Source organism: Agelaius tricolor, unplaced genomic scaffold (assembly GCF_023055355.1).
Source record: "Agelaius tricolor isolate 1412-34295 unplaced genomic scaffold, bAgeTri1.0.p SCAF_3, whole genome shotgun sequence".
Lineage (NCBI taxonomy): Eukaryota > Metazoa > Chordata > Aves > Passeriformes > Icteridae > Agelaius > Agelaius tricolor.
Window position 1 is genome coordinate 28,080,820 of NW_027269263.1, and position 22,703 is coordinate 28,103,522.

General features: G+C 36.5%; 3 protein-coding genes across 7 annotated transcripts in view; 2 read left to right on the forward strand and 1 right to left on the reverse strand.

Moving 5' to 3' along the window:
* The window catches only part of CEP290 (centrosomal protein 290), a 47,499-nt gene extending 45,798 nt beyond the window's left edge, over positions 1–1,701 (forward strand). For 4 of the 5 annotated variants that reach the window (XM_071423311.1, XM_071423314.1, XM_071423313.1 and 1 more), the window contains 3 exons: positions 25–128; positions 526–629; positions 914–1,701. In XM_071423311.1, the coding sequence (XP_071279412.1) occupies positions 25–128; positions 526–629; positions 914–1,099 (394 nt within the window). In that variant the 3' untranslated portion in view covers positions 1,100–1,701. The remainder of the gene's footprint in view (positions 1–24; positions 129–525; positions 630–913) is intronic. The other variant, XM_071423312.1, reaches the window with a different exon arrangement.
* RLIG1 (RNA 5'-phosphate and 3'-OH ligase 1) lies at positions 1,697–8,284 on the reverse strand. Its single transcript, XM_071423318.1, has 7 exons — positions 8,109–8,284; positions 6,256–6,373; positions 5,536–5,631; positions 5,031–5,147; positions 4,470–4,664; positions 3,197–3,366; positions 1,697–2,649 (listed from the first exon to the last, which is right to left on the reverse strand). The coding sequence occupies exons 1-7, from the start codon at positions 8,196–8,198 to the stop codon at positions 2,461–2,463; spliced, it is 975 nt and encodes a 324-aa protein (XP_071279419.1). The 5' UTR covers positions 8,199–8,284; the 3' UTR covers positions 1,697–2,460.
* Positions 8,285–10,536: 2,252 nt separating this feature from the next.
* CUNH12orf50 (chromosome unknown C12orf50 homolog) lies at positions 10,537–22,417 on the forward strand (the record flags this gene model as incomplete). The annotated part of the gene is made up of 8 exons (XM_071422037.1): positions 10,537–10,669; positions 12,876–13,052; positions 14,249–14,326; positions 14,424–14,537; positions 15,823–15,942; positions 18,880–19,077; positions 21,192–21,283; positions 21,868–22,417. Coding segments are annotated over 8 exons (972 nt in total), but the record flags the coding sequence as incomplete, so codon positions are not given.
* Between the last annotated feature and the right edge of the window lie 286 nt (positions 22,418–22,703).

A 22,703-nucleotide genomic window follows, 5' to 3' on the forward strand; every position in this document is an offset into this window, starting at 1 on the left:
AGTTCTATTTTTTTTATATTCCAGATTAACTAATAATCAATTAGAGAAAGAAAAAGCAGAACTAGTGCATCAGATGAACGCTTATAGGAATGAAAGACACACCTCTACAAGTGAAGGTCCTGCAGCTGGTAGTAATTTTCAATACCTTAAAACAATTATCTTCTTGTATTTAGGGTCTGAAACTACTTAACATGTGTGTGCAAAGTGATAATAAATCTACAGAATTATTTGAAGTAGATGAATACTGAAGTAGTGTAAACTCAGGCAGATTAAGGTCTTGGATTTTTGAGTACATGTACAAGCTTTTTAAAGAGAATTTTCAGTAAAAATCTCCATAATCAATTATTTTGAGCAACAGGCTGTATACTTTGTATGATTTTCCCCAGGTGACTTGTTTGGTGTTCTCAATTCGTTTTATTTACCTGTTTCATCTTTCAGGAGATGCAGAATTATTGAAACAAGATTATTTGTGCCAGGGGTTTTCACTACTTAATATTTCATTTAAAAAAATCTTTATTTTTGCAGGACACGATAAAACTGTGGAGGATAAAATTGACAAACTACTGAAAGAAATGGATGATCTCCAGTCACAGCTGGAGACTTCAGAGCTCGAAAAACAGAAATTAAAGGTGAGCTGCAAGGATCATCCTAGGCAAGATAACAAGCAAAACTATGGTTAGCTCGAAAGAGCTGTTTAATAGCTGAATTAATATTTAATGACAAAGTCAATTTTTAAACATTGTTTACAAAGCCTATTTTGTTTTTATGAAGAGTAGAGTTTTTTGCTTCTAGACAAGATTGTTATTCTCTTATCATATATAATTTTTTGCCCTCAAGAAAAAGGCAAAAAAGGTGTTGTGTAGTATTATCAAAGTTCTGGATAAAGGTGGTACTCCTTCATTCTTTTCAATAGGAAGAGACAAAAGAGCTGAGAAGAGAACTAGAAACCTATAATCCTTCCTTTTTCGAAGAACTTGAGGATCTAAAATATAACTACAAAGAAGAAGTTAAAAAAAATGTTATCTTGGAAGAGAGATTGAAGCAGCTTTGTGAAGAGTTTGGCATTCAGGATAGTCCAGGCAATATTTCTGTCGATTAGGGTAGTGTTCAGTATCCTCATCATTGATACAAAAAATAAAATTGTCTGTGTTTATCTTGGAATTATACAAGTCTCTTAAAGTTATGTTAGTTTGCACACACCTAAGAGGGCAGAATTGGATTATTCAACAATTCATTGTCAGTATTTATATACAACAGTCAAAATAGAAGGGAGTTTTACCTCTCCCAGCTCTTGTGCAATAATATATTTTTATTCAGAACAGTTAATTTGAGTAATAAGGCGTCAGGTAAAATTGAAACTTTGGGCTTCTCTTAAAAGTTAATAAGCATTTAAACTGTCAGCATACTAAGTATGCTAAGTCCCAGATCAGTAACAATATGTAATTTGCTCTTGTTGTCTAGTGCAACCATAATGTTTAACTCTGAACTCAGGGTGAATGTGCTGGATGTCTTTTCTTACATTCCTGGTTATTTTTACCTCAATGTTAAAAATTCCAAGAACAAGGAACTGAAAATGAAGCTGTAGTATCTCAGCCAAACCACTGGTATTTTTGTACATAATTAATCTTTCATTTTGTTTATTTTATATTGCTGGATGTATACTTTTATAGCAGAGATGAAATAAAGCCAACTCAAATGATCGTTCAGTCTCACCTTTATTATTTATATACCTTATCTTACTTAATATGCCTGTGATGAAGTTTTGTAATTGAGACACAGTTGTAAATGGGAATTACTAAGCCAAGTCAGGTCTCTGTCTACTTACTAGGCCCTCCAAAATTAAACTATCTTCTATTATTTACTCTTTTTGTCCCAAAATAGTGCAAGTGCCTCTAAGATATAGGTTAACTGGGTTTTTATAATAGTATAATGCTGCAGATGTACAGTTAAGTGATACCAGGAAGTTTTCCCCCGTAAGAAACAGTTACAACTTCAAAAAAAATTGTCAAATTTTAAGACTAATTCTGGTCCCAACTGAAATATGTCTTTTCACTGTTAAGAAGCTTTATGATAAGTCTCAAATCTACATACAACAGTGTCAAAATAATTACATTTGTAGAAGCATAACCTATGTAACTTTTCCAGTTGATTGCATTCATTAGTAAAGCTTATAGGACCAGCCAGTGGTAGAAAACATACTTCCTACACTTAATGCTAACAGTTTCCAGGAATGTGTTCAAAAATCAAGGATTTTTCATAAAATAAACATGCTGGAAGCTAGATCTCTGCTCTGGCAGTCATATCTCTGTTATTTAGTCATTTAGGATAAACTTAAAATGATACAGTAGTACCTGGGCTGTTGCCTAAGCTAGAAGAGTATATTCATGAAGAATTCTGTGGTAGACACAAGTGAGAGGAATGCAGAACATACAAAAATTAACTTAAAACAAAAAAATAATTTCAAGCCTCAAACTTGATATCTTTCAGTCTGTCAAATTTTTGTCCATCCAACATTGAAAAATGGTGAAACAAACTCTTTGGTTCAAAGTCATAGTCACATTTAGTTCCATTAAAAGAAATTACAACAGGCTGAGAATTCAGGTAAGTCTCTGCAAGTGGCCAAGGTAAACCAAGATGATGGCGATGGAGCTAAAAGAAAAGGAAAGAAGATCAGTTCAGCCATTTTGATAGAGTAGAGCAAAAATTCCCAGCTTGGGAAGTGTGTGGGTGGCTGTGGATTCTAGGATCCTCTGCATCAGGGCACTTAAAATCATTAATAATTTATCTCTATAACATGAACAACAAAGTGCAAAAGGCAAACTAGAACCAAGGTGTCCTCCACAGTTTCAGAAATAATACAAACCTCCTAATTAATCAGAAATCACATTCTTATTAAATAATACTTGTTCTATTAGTCAACATTATGAGAACTTAATTTTTAAATAGAGGAATTAAGCTTTAATGATTTCTATACAGAGAGGCAAGAAAATACATTCTCAATTAGTTTATAAGCATGTTGGGAATGAAAGTTCAACATGTTATGTTGTCATTCAGTGGCTTTACTAATTGTACTGTCATCTCATTTGTTGAAGAACATTCACTAATAAAGAATTTGGAAAAAAAGACAAAAAATGAATACAGTACATCACATTTTATATTCTTACAGTGCTTTCCACATGTCCATCCACATACTTACCTTGATTAAACATCCATCATGGCAGTGCCACACAATTCCTTCAACTTTACCCTCCGTACAGCTTTCAAACCAAGACAGTATGTCATTTTGCTTCAAGGCAGGTGGATTCTTTATCTCAAAAGCTCCATGTGGGACCAGAAGATGTACAGGGTGCTTCTTGCTTCCCAATCCTACATTTAAAGAAACAAATACCTTCCTCCTAGTTAAGAGTGTTTCCTCAGTTTTGTTATTGCAGATATCTTAAAAGCACTCTGTAAAGGTAAACTTCTATTAGATACTACAATATTGTCCTGCCTTTAACAGAACACTTAATTAAATTTTTAACTACCAAATGCAGCTGTCTCTCCTCACATTTTAATTTATATTTATTAAAACATCCTCCTCCTCTGTATAAAATAAACATGACAGATTTATACAGTTGTCTGTTTTCCATTGTGGTCACCACCTCAGTCACCATACAGCTAGCAGCTAAATCCTCCACGTTTCAGATCATGATCAATGGCACAAACATCTTAGTTCCTGAAAATCTGACATATCTTTGCATGAATACTTAAAACTGGGCTGTTAACAACTGCATTGCCTTTTCCTGTTAACATAAATCTTCATTTAAGAACACAGCTATTAGAACTTTTTGTTGCAAGTCTTGTACGTACTGAGGAAGTGAGTAGGACCAGGGAGGACTGTTTTTCCTATCCATCCTTGCAAGTTATCCTAACAGCAAAGCACAGAAGTTAGAACTCACTTGTGCTCATATGTAATTGGTTTCTCATTATAAGGCCTTTAAATGAAGAAGCCACAACTGAAATTTAGGCTAAATTACATTTCCTTAAAAAAATCCTATTTTATCATCTAAGAATTGCAACTTGTGGGGCTCCAAAAACTAACTTTAGGGGCTCCAAAAAATGGCTGAATAAAGTTTTCTACTTCAATTCATCAAAAGAGTATGCAAAAAAGTGAAGGCTCCAAGAAACAAACTTAAAAAATTCTACTAGTATTTTAACAGTAATATTTACAACAGTTTTGCTGGTTTTTTGGAAGACAAAAGCAATGCATTTTTATAGTAACTGAGGTTTAATAGACATAACTAGTCCCATGACAACTCGGCTTTCTAAGGTATTTCTGGGTGAGAGTCCTTGAGCCAGCCCTTTCTCTCCTTTCTAAGAAGGTTGCTACTGGGAAACTCTTAAGAAACTAACACAAAGAAATTGCATTGATTTCACTCAAAAATGCCACTTAAGAAAAAAGTATTTAAGAACAGACCATATAAACTTACCATATGGATTTGCATTGATATTAGTTCCGATCAGCTCCAATGTTTGTTCTAAAATTTCTGATAACGGCACGGGACTGATTTCCAGGAGCCCTGGGTCAGCATGGTGTTTCAATACCAGTGCTACTCCAGCCTCATAATTTACAACAGATGAGTGCCAGCAATACTGCTTACTGTTCTTCTCCACAGGCACCCAACCTATGACAAAACACATTTTACCAAAGTAAATATCTGAAGTTATTAAATGCATACGAGAAGCTTTTAAAGGCATTATAAAAAACCCTACAGCTAACTACAAAGAGAAAGAGTAAAAACTGTTGTATCTTAGAAGAATGCAAATATGACAATTATGCCTTCAGCTGAAGGCCTGTAAGTTTGTACAGCAAACTGCAATTATTTCCATGTGTCAGAAAAACAAAGCCTTTCTGGATAGTGAATGAATGACATTCCAATTTTATTTTTACTGAATATGTTAACTATTTTTAACTCTGGAATTAATTCTAATTCACTTCAGAAATTCACACACATCTTTCCCCAGTTTTACCTGTGCTGCATCATAGGTACCTGGCATATGTCCATTTTCATCAGGCAAAGGATTGCCATTAGAGAACTCTATGTCCTTTGCTGGAATCCAAGTATCTGGAACAGGCTTGAAATCCTCTTCAATATTCCAAACAAATTCTAGACATATAAATGCAACACTTTGTTTTTGATAAACTGTTAACCAACTTTGCTTTAGTCGTCTTTCAATGCAATTATCAAAATACGATTGATTTAAACCTTGTTTGTTACAGACAGTAGTCCCAGTTACTTTGTACAAACACCAACATCTGTCACACTCAAGTGGTTTACCATTAGGATAGTTTAAAGATGCATTTAGCCTTTAAGAAGTTTAAAAGTTCAAAAATTAGGATTAAAAATTTAGCTACCTATTCCAGTTTAAAGCTCTTCAATGTAAAGGGTGATGTTAAAAAAACTGGAGCAGGATAACTGATTATTTGTTAGCCTAGCTGTTTTTCTAACTGGATACCTCACATTGTCAAAAAGAAGGCAAGAAATCTTCACTAACCTTTGCAATCTTCCAATGAATACAAGAATCGCTTAAACCTTTTTTCACCTTGTTTGGAGGGTTTTCGATCCAACCTTGCCCATAGGTAGGGTTGTCCTAGGAGTTTCCAAAGACAAAACCAGCACTTTACTGAGGTGACCATATCCTGCAGAGTACTGAAACCAGCTACATAACAGGCAAGATAGGAATTCCCATTTGCCACTAGAGAAATTTTATAAGCAAAGCCATCCACTCTAAATTCAAAGTACACTATGTGAATTTCCAAATCTATTTTAGATTCTATGTACAGTCCTGCCTCGTGTAATACAGAGTTTACTCACAACTGCAGGTGAAGGCATGAGCCCCAGTGAGTCAATGAACCACAGTCTTCCCATTTCCTCCCAACCTCTCTACTTCTATAAATCTCCCCAAGGAAATTAGACACTATATAATACATGACCCAGTTTGCAAGGAAGACTTACTAATAGGAAGTTTAAAAACTGGAATAGTTCCTGGATGTTGATATTCATTTAAATCATACTTCACATATTTTAGAGAGTAAATGCTAAAACAACTTTAGAAACACGTTCCAAGTCTATGGTAACTATTACTTTGTGGTGAAGATGCTTAATGACACCTGAGTTCACAACAGCTGTAAATAAATCATACAAAAAAAGAGAAAACTAAGTAAAACAAGTTCTAGTCAGCATGAGAAATCTGCAAATGGATCTTCCTTATTACCTTTATACGTTGTTACATAACAGCAGGTTCCATCCACCTTTTCAGTAGGAACTGCATTGTGCACATCTGCCTCTAATGCCTTTCCAGTTATAGTGTCAGTTGCCAAAACTTTAAATGGCTGAAAAGAAGACAAATGGCTATGTTACTGCCTTGCTCTCATAGGGATTCGTGCTCGTTTTTCAGTTGGCCTCTATAAATCCAGCCCTTTAAGTATTACACATTATAGGGCTGATTTCTACTAATTTCTTCAAAACTTGATAGTTTGCAAAGTACTCTAAGACAGAAGAACTAGGGCAATCTGTTTGTAAAGTCTCTCCCTCTTTCCCATTTTTGATTATTATTTAAAGATGATTTTGCTTTCCCCTTTAAACAGGGCATATAAACTACAAGGGTTGCACTCCAACACAGCAACATTTTGAGATCCACCTTCCTGCATTAAGGTTGCAATAGAAATTCCTCCTGACTAGCTCACCCCAGCTTTCAGTTTGGAGATGAAAGTCAATAGCACCATGTTAGTGCAATACACAGAGCAGGTGTGCTTCTGCAAGGTAGCAAAAGCATCCTGGTATTAAATACTTAGTATCAGCAATGTCAGTTAAACACTTTCGCACTCTGAAAGAGAAAGAAATACCTGACCTGTGGATCTTAAACAAACAGCCAACTAGTACAAATTTGTAGGACTTCTGTACAGCTTCTCTAAGAGTTTCACTGCAAACATGCAGTCAGTGGTGTTTGGATTCAAATATTTTTCTCTATAATTATCATACCTCCCTCTTCTCTCCCCAGTCAACTTTGTCTTTTAATCTGGACTCTCTCTGCTAGCAAAACACAAAGCAAGTCCTTGTCTTGCAGAAGTCTTGAAACAGAATGTGGAGTTCATAAAATGAGAACCTGTGTTACACGACATGACTGTTTCATATTATAAGGTGTGTAATCACAACAAATAGCATATATCAAGATTACATTAAAAATTTCAGGGTAGTGACAAAACATTCCCATTGGTTTTACCACCAGTACCACCCCCTTTCTTCCCTACCAATCATAACCACGTTTTATTCTTGCCTGAACTTTAAAAACGCAACAAAAACAAATCAAAGCAACAACAAAAAATATTAAAAAACCCAAGCCAAAATCAGCCAAACAAAAATAGCACATGCCAGTTCCAGATCTATTACTCTGTCAGGTTTTCCCGTGAGAACAATCACCAGTGTAGGAAGGTAGCCTTATATTAGCATTATTGAGATGGTTTAACTCTAAGTTGAACAATTATGTTACTGTTGTTTTGGCAACCATTTCAGCTCTTTCATCCAGAAGCCAATCACCAAGGGGAGAATATCACCCGCAGCTGCATTCCATCCCACTACACAGCTGCTACTAAAATCAGGGAACACAAGCTGGAGGTCTGCAGCTAGACAGGTGAGTGTGCCGCCCCAGATTGTCCACATCTCACGACCTCATTTTTCCTCCTACGGGGCTCACAGGCGGCAATGGCAGGAAGGTTTCACACAGGCTCCCCGTGCGGCCATGCTGGAGTGGCCTTCACTTAGAAAAAGCAAACACAGCATCAGGGTGAACACCTGTATGCACTTGCCACGAAAAGCGTGGGGTTGAGCTGGCACGGCTCTCAGACAGGCCTTCCCCTCTGCATTTCAGCGGGAGACCCTACACAAGCCTGCCCCGTGAGGTTCCCTTAACTCTGCAGCCGACCTTCTTGGCCACTCGGCCGTGGCTGGGGGCTCCGGCACGGTCCGTGCTGTTGTGAGCCGCGGCCCAGCGGTTTCCCCTGCTCTCGGGCACAGCCCAGCCCCACATGCCTGCCCCCCGTCCTCCCGTCCCGATGCTGCCCCAGCCACCTGTCGCTCCCGCTTGGCCGAGGGCTCGTCCTTCACCTCGGTGACGAACAGACACGGCACCTTGCGCTGCACCGCGCCCCGCCGCCTCATGGCCCCGGCCGGCCGCCCGCGCCCGCCGCCGTGCCTGCGCCCGCCCGCCCGCGCTGCGCCACGGGAAATGGAGTCCGGCGCGGCCGGGGCGCTGCTGCTGCTGCGCAGGGCGGGGCCGCCTCCCGTCTAACATCGGGCCCAGCGGCGCCCGGCTCCGCTGGCCCGGCCCGGCCCGGCACGGCCCGGCCGGGGGCAGCTGCGCTTTCTCCAGCGCCGGCTCCTGCGAGAGTAGACACCTATGGACACCAGGGTCTATAGGTTCTGCCAGGAACTTACTCCAGCGCGGGCTTCTCATAGGCTCACAGCCCCCCCACCCACCTGCCCTGGCGTGGGGCCCTGCGCAGGCTGCAGCTCCATGTTTGCCGCACCGTGGATCTCCATGGGCTGCAGGGGCACAGCTGCCTCACCATGGCCTTCACCACGGGCTGCAGGAAACACTCTCTGTCCGGCATCTGGAGCACCTTCTCCCCCTTCTTCTTCCCTGACCTTGGTGGCCGAGGGTTCTTTCTGCCACACATATTCTCACTCCTCCCTCTGACTGTTGTTGCCCAGCAGGCTGTGGTATCTTTGTGGTATCAGAGATTTGTTTTTAAGACCACAGTTGCATCAGCAAGAAGTTGGGTATTATTTAAGCTTCACTAAATTGGTTTGTTCCACTTCACATTAAAAAAGTACCAGAATGGGCGACTCTTTGAAACGACATGATATTCTATATTTTACTTGGATGCAGTAGAGAGAAAGGAAGGTGTTCAGCCTGGACAGGTCATGTAGCAGCATCATGCTGGTGTCCCAAGCTGGAAGAGCAGTTGGCAACTGTTAAAATGTAACATTCCATCCTGGCTAACAACTGCTCTCAGTTCAGTTCAACAGTTCAGCCACATGGAGAAGGTACCACATGCTTCCTTCAACTATTTTTTGTTTTAGCTACACTATCCACTGAGTTTATTGTTGTCTGAAGGTTTGGAATTTGGAAGAAAACTGTTTTCAGGATAAGATGATTTGCCTGACTGCTGATAGCTTTAATTCAAAGTACTTACATTCCACCTGGTAAAAATCCAGGGATGGTTTTAGGGCTCTTGGTTATTCCATCCATTTTTAAGGGTCAGGGAGTTAGGTGTTAATGCCTGGGAGATGGGCTTTGTGTCTCAGGGAGTGGCCCAATTGTACTGACTACAGTCCAAAAGTTTTTGGAGATGCTGCTCTTAGACTTAGCTGTTAATGTCTGGAACTGGGAGAAACCTGCTTCCAAACATTCCAATATTTTCAAGTAGGGCCTTGTTTTCATTTAAAAATTATTCAGAAACTCATTCTGAAATAACCCCCAACCTGACATTTACAATTTTCAGGTGGGATGCCATTTACATCCAGGATATAAGCCTGAGTTTACATATTCAGGGTGAATCTCGTGAGCCCTTGCCTCTTTGGAATTACAAGTTTATCATATGTTTGAGACAGATACCTCAGGTTATAAGGAGAAGTGAATTGCATCATCAGAGATGGTGCTAAAAACTGCAAACTCTGATAAGAATGAGATGTGGAACAACAATTTTATGTATGACTAACAGGAATGACTCGTGTTGTGAAAGTACTATCTCTGCAATATTGTGCAGACTTTTTAACTGGTGTCACATTGATCAATAGAGGGAGAGCTGCAGTATGAGCATATGTATGAGGAAAGAAACAATTAAATAATTAAACAAATCCATGTAGACAATCTATTGTTCCCATTAGGTTTTTGTTTGTCATCTTTAAAAACAGCTGAAAGATGGTGTGAGCAGTGTAATAGCAGTAGTGCCAACATCAAATGCCAAATGTATTCAGTTTTTGTCAGGAATCTTTCTGGGTTTTGTTTCTTACCACGTGTTTTCCCATTGATTGATGTCCTTTAATAGTAAGACAGTACAAGTGCAAGATTTGCACTTGTACAGCACATTTAATTGGAGATTTATCTGATTTTTCCATGGTACAGAAAAGTAAACTCAGCCACGTCAGTTAAATGACTTAAGAGATTTTTTTCCCTTCCCACCAGCTCATGAAAAGTCTGCAGTAAACTAAGTAGACTGTCTTACCCCTATTGTAATCTAGAAAAAATTTTACCTCACCAAACACCATTGACTTAACTCAGTAACTTTAGAGCTATCTAGACCTTATGATAAAAGTCATAAAAGATAATTTGAAATGTTGTAAACTATGTGGTAAGAATGTGGTCCCACAAAATCTTGATCATACATTTATAGCAGTGTGAATTCTCATATATTCAATCCTCTATTCACACAGCATGTACTAATCCATTTATTCCATTTTGATTGTTATATTTACAACACCTGAAAACTGTTTTCTCCTGCAGCAAAACTACAGCAAGTTTTCCTGTTTCTGGGAGACAGAGCCCGTAGGCTGTAGGAGGATAAGCTGTGACTTCTTTCACAGAAAACCCCGTAATATAAATGGACTTTATTTGCCACCTAGTAACAGTGAGTAAAAATATTTTCTAAACAATTTGTTCACTTGAGTAATGAAATAGACAAAAATATCCTTCCAGTGCTTATGTAATATATAGTAAGGTCAAGAAATGCACCATGATGAATCAATCAGGTATGATCTGCTAGCCCAGCAAGTTTAAGGGAAAGAAAGGAATTTGAATAAGATTGCTACATGAATTATTTTAGCTGTCATATTATGAATCTTCATACCTATTAGTGATATAAAAGATGAAGCCACATTTAGGTTGCTTAGATCCATGGAATAAAAATGTTGCTTAACTTGAATTTCTGATAGATTAAATCTCTCTAGTAATTCAAATGCTTAGTATGCAGGTAATAATTTAAGAGAAATCAAAAGCAATGTGTGTGGTGGGATGAGGAGGGACACCAATATCTGTTGATAGAGCACAACATGTATGGATGAGACACCCCTTGTAGAGATAACATCAGATCACAGAGCTGTTTGTGCAGATGTATTTCCAGTTTGTAGTTTTGAATAAAAATTTGGGGCTTGAACATTGGTTAAATATTACTGAAGTACAGTAATAGTGTATAAAGCAGCACTCTTATTTGTAGAAAACTCCACCATTACAAGTCCAGTTTTTTCCTCATCCATTTCTAAGAGGAGCTCTTAAATACCAGAAATTGTGGTAGACAGTTGGAACCTGGAACAGGGCAATAGTCCAGGGCAAGCAACAAAGACAGCTGTCAGAAGGAGGAGTGAGGAGAGCAAGTCACCATGAAACCTGATGTTCCTGAAATTGCCCCAGGAAAACGTAGCCTGTGGTATCTGGGCATGTGGAGCCTAACTAAGCACACAGGATGAAGGCAAGACCTGGAGTGCTGTTTTTCCAAGTGCCCATTCTGCCTTCAGCACAGCTCCCCCTTACACAGCACACTTTTGGCTGTGGTGCAAGTCAGAGACTGTGCCCAAAAGACACTGTGGGCAAGGGTATCCTGTGCCAGAGCAATGTCTGACAATCACAGCTATCACAGCTGGAAAACAGACCAAACCCTTTTAGTTTTTACTGAAATATGTACAAGTTCAAAGCCTATGTGTGCCACATTGCAGATACTAAGTGTGCTTTCTTTGTTGTTCTTATACTCAAAAATCTTGTTAAACTAATTTAATTTAGCTTATTCTACATGGGGCTAAAAATAGCCTGTTGTGAACACTGAAAAAGCCTCCATCAAGTTAGTGTTGTATCTTACACATCTCTTACATGAGGTGCAACAACTCTTATTTGCAATCATGTTATGAGAATAGGTTTAACATTATATACATGCTGCTCATAGGCAAGCAAGAGATGCACAAGAATAAAAACAACTGGAATAATAGAAAAATGCCCACTCTTTCTTTTAGACTGGAAAATATATCAAATTTCACTATTTTTAATATAATGCACAGAATACTGTGGTTGAAAATCAGTCAGCTTGAACAATACCCGTAGACTCACCATCTTTCATAATTTTTCTTTTTAGTCCATTGTATTTCCTGGCTCTTGGAATGTGTTGTCCCAGTACTAAAGCCATTTTGCTGGAAATATTATGTATGGAGATAAATTTCTTAGCGAATTAATAGAATATATTATATATTATATTAATATATAAATTCAAATTAATATATAAATTAATATATTAATAATATAATTAATATATAAATTCCTTAGGAATTTATATATTAATATAAATTAATATATAAATTAATATAGAAATTCCTTAGGAAAATTATATATATTCTGATTTTTTTTCTGATTAAGTGTAAATTATTTTTGTGCGCTTTACATTCCTTCACAAAATCTATTTTGTACCTTGTAATGAGAGTTGAGATTTAGTTTGATATAAAAAAAAGGTCTTCAAATTTAAAATGAGCAATCCTGTGCTTAGCATTGCTAAATTCTTCAAAATGGATGCTGTAGGGATTGCTACAGCATGTTTGCAACTTTTTTAAATAGTGCAGTGATGAAAATGTTCCACATTTCAAAAGTCTGTACTCAGCAGTGCCTGTGTCTGTTCAGAGGAGCTGGCACCTGTGTTTCTCATACTTTCTGGAGTTGGAAGGTACTCTCTTGCCAGTGTCTGCACAAGATAATGCCTAATCTTGATAATGTTTTCAGAAGTATGCCTGCTGCTGCCAGTCTGGATGTGATACTTTGGTTTCCTTCTACCGAATGAAGTTTAATGTTCTTGTCTGCAGATGTCCCATTGAAACAGGATGTCCAAGGAGGCATTCTGCATCCAACCCATCGTCAGGACTCACTCAGAAATCAAGACAATGTTTTAGTACCGATTCATCCTCCACTGATTATAAACCTCAGTGATGAAGAGGATGATGAAGAGGATGATGAAGATGATGATGATGAGGAAGACAGCTGTAAACAGTTTTTTTCTTTTATAAGCAAGTTTTATGGGTTTTGTCAGCTCTTGCAATGTACCTCACAACTGGCCTATTATAATAACCATTAAATTTTTAGGAAAGACTTGTTGAAAAGTTTTTTGAGATAGTTTTCAGCTGATCTTTAAAATGTTGGAACTGGTAGTCACCAGATGTGAGCAGGCAGTATTTTCTAAAGCCTGCAATCCAATTCAAATGGCCATCAAAAACTCTTCAAAATTCTGGGATGAAATGACAAGTTTGGGAGGTATTTGTTTCTGAGAAATAAATTTTTGAACAAGGGCTGTATGCGCTCGTCAGTGAAAGTGAAGTCACAAATTTTTTACAAAAGATAATTGTGACTTAAGTAATTTTTTCAGCTGATTTACCAAACTCTGTAGGCAGTAATTTTTTTAGAGAAAGTTATTCTTAAATCTAGCAATGAGAGTTGATGCGAAACTCTCCAGTAGTTGAACTGAATGTTTTTACATTTATATATACATATATGTTAAAACAGTTAAACCATTGAGCATATCTCACTTAGAGATAAGAGACTCATAGGGATGGAACAAATGACACATTCCTGGAGAGTGAAAAGTGAAAGAATGACCTACTTTCGGGCATGCATTCAGCAAATTGCTGTGCTGCCCCAACCCAGTTTTCACCTTCCCACTGCCCATCAGGTTGTCTGGTAGACCAGCCTGTTAGTGCCTCCTAACTTGGCCTCAGCCTGAGTATGCCACTTAAACAGTATAGAAAGCAGGGCTTTGCTAACCCTCATAGCCTTAACTGAGAGAGATCCAGAGCACTCACTTCACCAGCTCTGCCAGCAGGCATTACAGAGCTTTGTAACTTTGGGCAGAGGTTTTGTGACAAGCACTCTCTGGTGACACATTGAATCCGATTTCCTTGTGGGAATAAATGAAAGATTATTTTGAAAATTAATATTAAATATATTTTTGAATCCTTTTGAATTAGCAAATGTTTGCTTTTAAAAATGTGTTTTAACTGCAATCCCATTGCACATGAAAATACCTAATATTAAGTAATCATTTTTCAGTCCAGAAGCACAGGTTGCAGTCAAAACCTAAAATAACCAATGACAAAAATTAAAGTCATTATCATATTTTATTATTAAGAATTATCGAAGGTCTTAGTATAGTTATCTTGTAATCTTTTACAAATATTTCCTGCAGATGTTTCTAGCTGGATGCCTAAGACTGTTATAGATATTGAAGAGGAAAGAGCAATAAGGGATATATGCTATAAATCTGGTAAATATGAAATTAATCATTCTTTCCTTAAAGCAAATAATGCTTCCAATACAGTGAACTTTAGGGGTTTTTTTTTCCCGTCTTGGGGCATGTGTAGGAGAGTACTATGGGATTCAGAACCCTTACAAACACCAATCAACAAAAACTGTGTCTTCACCGTGGCAAGATGAGTTATTACCCTTGGAAACTACTGAGCAAAACTTGCAGAAAGGCAAGTATTTTGATTTCTTTGGATTGTATTTACCACTTCTAAAACTGCTGTAACAGGAGAAACTATTACATAGTTTGCACTTCCTCCCTGCTTTTTAAATTAGGTGAAAATAAAATATTGCAGAAACATATTTTCATTTGTCAGCAAATTGCACAAACACTTCATTCTTTTTTGCCATATATAGTCACACTTGTGCTGATGACCTGCATCAATTGTGGACGGAAAAGGTAGAAATGGGCTATTAACACAACCTTTTCTGACATACACAACATCGATTTTTCATATAATTTCAGGATAAAGATTTATGTTGTCTAATTTTAACCATCCTAAGGTTAGGAATGTAGTTTGAATTTCTCATCTAGGATCTCTGGTGAAAATGAAGAGAGACAGGAACTCCAATGAATCTCCTTTTTATTGAATCACCAGGCATTGCCAAAGGGTGAGATGAGCCACTTTTCCAGAGGTGCTCCTGGACCTCTGCTTGGGTGTCTTGATGTCAAAATGTAGTGTTAAATCAAACTTTTCTATTACTAAATTTAGATTAAATGCCTCCTTCAACTGTCTTGTAAAAGAGAAGAACAAAAGAATTACATTTTGTTTTGAATTCTGGACTATCCATCATAATTAGGGTCAAAGGAATACGAATTTATAAACATTTACCTCAATTCTTATTGTTTATCATTTACTGTTCTCTTCTAATTTCTAAATTTGAAATGTTTGTTATTAAAATAGTTTTGATAATTCTTTCTAACAAATACACAGATATATTTAGTGTATAGATGAGGGAATCAGTGACAGATGTGTGAACATACCTTTTAAAAGTGTCTTTATTTAGTGTCATCTATCATTAGATACATTAATAGAAAAAGATTGATTTGCTTCTCTAAAACAGTTTTTCAATTGAGTTCTCTGAGGCTTCAGGTACTATGATGACATGCATTCTGGAAATGCCATAAATTCCATTAGATAGGATTAATAAATGTAATTCATGAGTAGAGAAAAGCTCATCAATAAACAGGTAATTTATAGCTAGGTCTTTACTTTGGAGCCATAGTCTTCTTTAGTCGATGAGTTATGATATTTTCTTATAGAGCATGAAAGATAGATATCAGTTACACTAGACAGGATTCAAATAATTAATAAAAGAGAAAGAAGGTTATGAAATGAGAGGTTAAGAGAAATTGCACTAAACTAATCAATGGCTCATAGGGGTAGGAGGAAGAGAATGTCAGTGCCATTACCTGTGCTTACACACAGCTAAACATTCTTTCTGTTACCTTTCCAGGTGATGGTAACACGATTCCTACCAGATTTAATAATACAAGAAAAGAAAAGGAGAGTTCAGAAAGAAGATTATCAATAGAGAGTATTCCCAAAACAGACCATAAATCCTTTGACAGTGGAGGTAATATACTGTAGCATCAGCTTCTCATTGCTGAATGTCATGTGATAAATAAAATAACTAAATATGCACGCATTAAACTTCCACATTTTGCATTTGAGTTATTATATGTTCTTTATGTTCTAGACACTCTTTCTCATGCTGAATCATTAATTATAACAATAAATCATAAACATTGTTTACAATTATATATTATGCTTATTTTAGGATTGCAGTGGAAAAAATCCTTTATGCAGATTACAGTAGATTTTGGGAAAGAAAGGGTTCTGTGGAGTTATGAAAAAGCAGGCATAGAGATGCAGACAAAGTGGTTAGAGCCTGGTGCTAGTAACACCAAGGACATGTGTTTGATCCCTGTATGGGCCATTCATTTAAGAGATGGCCTTGGTGATCCTTGAGTCCCTTCCCACTCAGAATATTCTGTGACTGTGATTCTGTGACTGTCTGAAGTCTAAATGCTTTCAAAAACTGTTACTTTTGTGAGACTATCCATAGTTAAGATGAAAAAGCTTTGTATTTTTCAGTTATCCTACAGAAAAATAGGAAAGCTGTAATCCTGCAACTTGGGTAACAGGATCCAATCCCTCTGCATTAACATGGTTGACCTTAATGAAGACACACTGTTTTGACCAGTTGAGTTCAGTATTGAATCATGTTAATAGAGTTGAAGAATGCCACATTCTCCTTGAATTTGCTTAATACTTAGTGATATTCAATCCTTTTTTCATAAATATTTATTAATGATAAAAATAGTAATAATTGTAGTATTCTTTATTCCCCCTTAGTTTGTCAATACAAAATAGTGCAATACCATGCTAGGGCTGCTTCCTCTAGCTTGAAGCAAACTGGTGTGTGTCTTCTAGCTCCAGAACTATTGCACAGTAGAAATGAATCTTACATTCTACATCTTTTCCTGTCACCTTTATGTACAAAAGTATCTTTCTTTTTGGATATTCTTTATGTCTGTATAAACAGTTAACACTGAGCCACAATTCAATAATTGAATCTCTGTTCACAATTATATGTATTTAAAGCTTTTAACAGACTATTTAACAGCTCTGCTTACCAGATTATTTTCTCTAATTTTTGTGGGCCTTTTCAAATCAGCTATTTGGTTTCTATTCACTTCAGCTAAAGACATGCCATTTAAATAGCAGACTCTTTGCGTTGTTCACCTTTCTCAGGGTGCTCTCAAGTATAGATAACTATGAAACTCCTTTCCTGCAGGAGGTGGTGGTTCTGTGATACAGAGGAGCACATTTGTTGATGGAAATGGATTTGAGGCACTACCTAGGGAAAAAGAACCAATTACATCAAAGTATTCCAATGTGAAAGGTACTTCATTACTATATATTTCCAAATTTTTAGATTAGATTACTTTTGTTCCTCTGCAAGTGTGTTGAACAGTATACATTTTGTGTAAAACCAATCAGAAGTGAAATTTCCATTAACAGTGTGAATTCTTTCACTGCAAGATGACAGCAGTTGTTGTATGTTATGGTTTAATTCTGCTTCTTTCAGCCAGTTTGCATACTCTGATGGATTCTTTTATGAGTCCCTGAGTTACTAAAATCTTTGATGCACACGTTAGATCATGGGGAATGCTGTTCACTTTCCACTTTGGCCAAGTAAAACAGATTTGATTGTAGGTAGTATCTCAAGGAACACAGGACTTAATAAAACCAGTAAAAATATTGTTAAGGAAAGAACATAACACTTGTGATAGAGTATGTTTATCAAAAACTAGTCATGTAAGCAAATTAAAATACCTACACTAAAGTACCTTAATGATAAGTTTCATCCTTTTCACAAGTGAGTTCCAGAGTATATTTGTCAATTTACAAAATATTATTGTGAGTAGATTGTTATCCAGTCATTTCTTTGCAGTTTTAGAATAAAAGAAAAAAAAAAGGACAGATTTTGGTCTTTGAACTACCCCATAAACTGAAGCAGAAGTAGAGCATTTCTGCCTCATTTTGGCCTGAAATGGCAGGAACCAAAAGTGCTTATTTACATTAGCAGGAAAAAAAGGAGAACAAAGCCCCATCTTCCCAAAGAGTAGCAGGGCCAGAAGAGTCCTGTGGCTACTTTGCAATGCAACTTTCCCTGTGTAGTTCAGTTTGTAGTTTGAAGTGGGCTTACCTATGCAACCAGTGCTGTTGCAAATTTACCTCCATCATTTGTAGTATTTTGTTATGTTCCTGCACTGCACATGTCCAGGGTGTATCCAGATGCTACAGGCTGAAGTCATTCATGGTTCAGCCTGGTATCCTTTGAAGTGCATGGGTTGTCCTCCATGGGCTCAGCCATGGATGTTCTAGAGGTCCACACCTATGCAGTGTAGAGAAAGGATGGTCTGATTTTTGCATTTAGAGTTAATTTTTAAGTTGGTCTTTAAGATTTCTTCTGCTAGAGGAAATATAGACACTGTTGCTCTCCTTCTGGGGAATGACATTTTTAGTATAATTAACATGTGAAACCATGTTCCATCCAAAGGGACCTATTATGAATTAGGAGATTATAAAATAAAAATACCACAGTATTTTTGGCTATGAACACTTTTTGTGCTTTCTAAAAAGTGAATACATGTTATTTTAATCCCTCAGAAACAAACAACACTGAACTGGTAAAGAACCACCACTTTAAGGAAGTAAAGGAAAATAAAAGGATTTCTGAGGAGCGAAGAAATTCAGCTAATGCAGTAACTGGCAAAGGTATTTTGAAAAAATCATCAGCTTATTAATTTCTATTTACTAAACTGTGAGATGTTTTAGCACTATCTAGTAAATTTCTGTTCTTAGTGTCAAATATGGGCAGCCCATACTTGGATTGGTCTATCTACAAAGAGCATTTTTTTAATCTTGCTTGGTCTCCAGTTGCATGCACTCTGTGAAATTTTGAATAATAGGACAACCATTTTGGTTGTATTTTCACTTTTAGGAATTCATACTCCAGACCCCAAAGGAAAACCAGGTTATCAACAAAGGGGTCAAAGTAAGGAGGATGAAACTGCTTCTTCCAGTCCATATGGGAGAGACACTGGAAGATACACTCATTTAAATTCTCCAGAACCTCGACGATCAGCTTATGTCGTCTACCGGACTGTCACTCAAAAACCGAAATTCAATGGACCTACAGGTGGGTTCCTTCGTACACAGAATTCTTAAAAGGCCTGTCTATATTGTGCTGCTCTCAATTGGGCCCCTGCAGCTGAATAATAAGTTATTTATGCTTAAATACAGGCATGAGTAAATTTGATCATGCATAATTTTCACAAGTTGATTTTAGCCATGTCCATAGACAGAAACGTAAAGATTTATAAAGCTTTACAGTTTGTCAGACAGAATGTTCACGAAAAATAATTGAGCCATCTCTACAGTAGGAATTCATGGATGCAATGAAGTGGTGATGTGCACAAATATAGTGATACCCACTTTATACAGCATGTTTTCTGTGATTTATTCTCTTCAAATATTTAATAAACCTTGAAAAATCCACCTTTAAGCTCTTATTTTATTCTAACTACTTATAGTAGAAGTTTCGCAGTAGAATTTCAGTAGAATTTAAGTAGAATTTCAGTCGTGTCTCGAGAAATGTTTCTTGTTCAACCTTATTTTTCCCAGTAGGAAATATGCTGCTTGCTTTGCAGCATATATTTCCATAACTGGGATTTCACTGGAGATTTCATGATTATGAATTTGTATTTACTTTCATTATTTAGGATTATTTTTTGTCTTGAATAAACAAGAGTTTTGGTCATATTCACAATTCTGTTATCAATTTAAATGCAGTGTAAATCTTTGTGTTTAACATTAGTATTATTTTTTTCACATTAATTATGTCGGACAGAGGATTGAATCTATTCTTTCTGCTGCTCATAAAGGATGGTACTTTCCTTCATCTTACTCTACTGTCTTCTTGATGGTACATGCTATGTCATTAATTTGACAAGAAGCCTACAGGTGGGATTCTGAGTCTTGCATCTTTCTTTCTGACAATCTGCTTCAGATTTATTACATCTTTCACTTTATTTTAATCTTGCTAATATATATATAGCCTCACCCAATCTAGTACATCATTTGGGCTTAATTTGAATTTTCAGTTTCTCTGTTCATGGTTTCTGTGGCTTATTTGTTTTTCTATTTGTCACTTTGTCAACAGATTTTGTGGTAAATTATTTAAATAATCAGAAATCAAAAAAGTGATTTCATCTTGGCAGTTTCAGTCATCTCTCTTAAGCTGGGTTCATTCTCCATTTTGAGGTGCCTCCCTGTCATAATTTCTAATAACAAGGACCTCCTTCAGACAGAGTAATGCCTACTTTAAAGTGAATAAACCGAAACAAATTCCAATATTGATGCTTTGTTTTGAGGACAAATAGTTGTGTCTTTTCTTTTTTTCTTTGAATGTTTGCTTTCATTAAATGTGAACAACGTGGTATAGAGATTATGTAGAAAGAACATTCTTTATGTGAAGAATGCATTTTATTAAATTTTCAGGTTAAAAAATGATGGAACATTTTTGAAAAAATGGGAATCAGCATTTTCTTTAAAAACAATCATTTATATTTTTGTTGCCTTTCTTTTCAGCAGTACCTGAGTCCTATGGTCAGAAAGGCTCCAAACAAAAGAATCAGCCTGACACCAATAGGAGATTTTGGACACAAACAGAAAACTATGGTAACATTTACACATTGTGCATAAACAGAAAATTGTAGGATTTTTACAAAATTATAATTTTAATTACTTGCATTAAGATGGAATTAAAAGAAAGATATTAATAATATTAATTTTTAATTGATTTTTTTAGAAAATGATTTGTGATTAGGCAGCATATTCTGAGGCACGATTGAATGTCTAGCAAAAAGCCATAATATAGCCTTCTGTATATATATATTCTGTATATATATCCCTTTCACAAGCAGGGATAAAACAGAAGCTGTGGATGTCTTTGGGAAGGTCTTTAGCCCAGGAACATTCCCTTGGTTAAAACCAAGGATGTTCATAGCAGAATCTCCTTGTTTGGAAGATGACATGATTGTCATGGAAATGCTACGATGTTGCAAATTATCTTCAGAGTTCTAGAGAGTCTGCCTTTAGTACTAGCTTGTGTTTCAGAGGCAATATCTGACTGATCTGCTACATTCATTGAAACTTCAGTCAATGCAATATTTAATTTACATATCAGAATAAGGGACTCTTTCTTGAAATTGTGGCTGAAATTAGGAAACAATGTGTATGCTTTTCCTACAGGCAAATATACTTCAGGATCTTCTAATTCACCAGCTTGGAGGAAAAGAAATCCACAAGCAAAACCATTCTCTAAATTTAAAATAACTACTCAGGTAACTGATAGAAATGGTTACAATTCAGCCTTTTTAGGAGAAATGGCACGTCTCTGCCCACCTAGAAAATGTAAAACTGCTTGTAAAACTTCCTCATTCAAAACTTGCAAGATTCTGATCAATGTTCAGTAGCTGAAAGAGCAGTTAATAGTTTTGTTTACAGTCATGTACCTTTGCCTGAATAACTAATCTGTGATTTCTATTTCTTTTACCAATAACACTTAAATGAAAGCAGAGTGCATACGCTAAAATAAAGTGCTACAAAAGGCAAGTGTTGGATTCTATCACCAGACAAACACAGTAGAGACTACATAAGTTTGATCTGTTTCTCTGCTGGATTGTTCGTGAAGCTTCAGCTGAACTGCAATAACTAGCTCAAGTCTGAAGCCATGAAAGGACTCAGGCTACAAATGTTTGCAAGATACCCTAAAGACCATTCATACATTTTACAGCTGCTTTGAAAGCTGAGATTAGAATGTCTATCTCATGTTTAATTTTACTTCTTAAAATGTTTCTGAAGGAGCATGTAGTTTTACTCTAAGAAATTATGCACAGAATTTTGTGTATATCTGTTTTGACAGCAGAGTAAAGAAGACATGGAAGTGAATAAAAAAGGAGAAAAAGAAACATCTAAAGGGAAATAAGGAAATTATCCACTTGGATGTGATAGACGATGAAGAAAGATGAAGAAACTGCAAATTCCAAAAAGAAGGTGCAGGAAGGAAGCACACTATAGTGTTTCAAAACTGGTTAAAAATTCTTAAAAGTATGCTCTGCATGGTGACATATAAAGATCTATATCCACTATGTTTAATCTACTATAAAATTTTGGCACTTGAAGTTATTTTTACAGACTACGGCTCTACACCATAGACTGATAGTTCATAGAGAAAAAAATCCTTAAGCAGATCCTTCCCCTATTTTATTTGATAGATTTTTAAGGCATAATTCCTAATATGAATAAATACTATTAGTTATACTTAGCAGTTTCAGAGGACTTTTAATGTAAACAGCAATAGTGTAATGCATTCTAGAATGTGGTTTCCTGGTACAAAAGCCAGATTCCTACATGGTTTATCTGCTTTGTCACATATTTGGGGACTCACTCTGAATTTGATCTTGAGATTTTGGAATTTTAACGGAGGAGCAGTTCATAATGTGTTATGAACTAAAGAAATTCACAAGAAAACTCAGAATTAACTGAGATATGTATTTAAATGCATTTCAAACTGAAATTTGAAGAGTTATATAAAGACTGATAAGAAGGATACTTTAATATTCCTTTCTGGGGAAACAAACCTCTTAATGACGTGTTACATATACATGATTTCATACCTTTTTCTCAGATGTTTTTTCAGATTTTTGCATTTACCTGACCTTTGGCCATTCTTAGAACACAATCAGTTTTTGTAGACAGCCC

Bases quoted from the DNA above. Each gene is read 5' to 3' on its own strand.
- RLIG1 (XM_071423318.1), bottom strand. From the start codon at position 8,198: ATGAGGCGGCGGGGCGCGGTGCAGCGCAAGGTGCCGTGTCTGTTCGTC. The intron at 5,632-6,255 runs GTAATAAGGAAG...GGAAACTCCTAG, and splicing joins TTATGTAACAACGTATAAAG to GACAACCCTACCTATGGGCA. The intron at 3,367-4,469 runs GTAAGTTTATAT...CTTTAAATGTAG, and splicing joins TATCAATGCAAATCCATATG to GATTGGGAAGCAAGAAGCAC.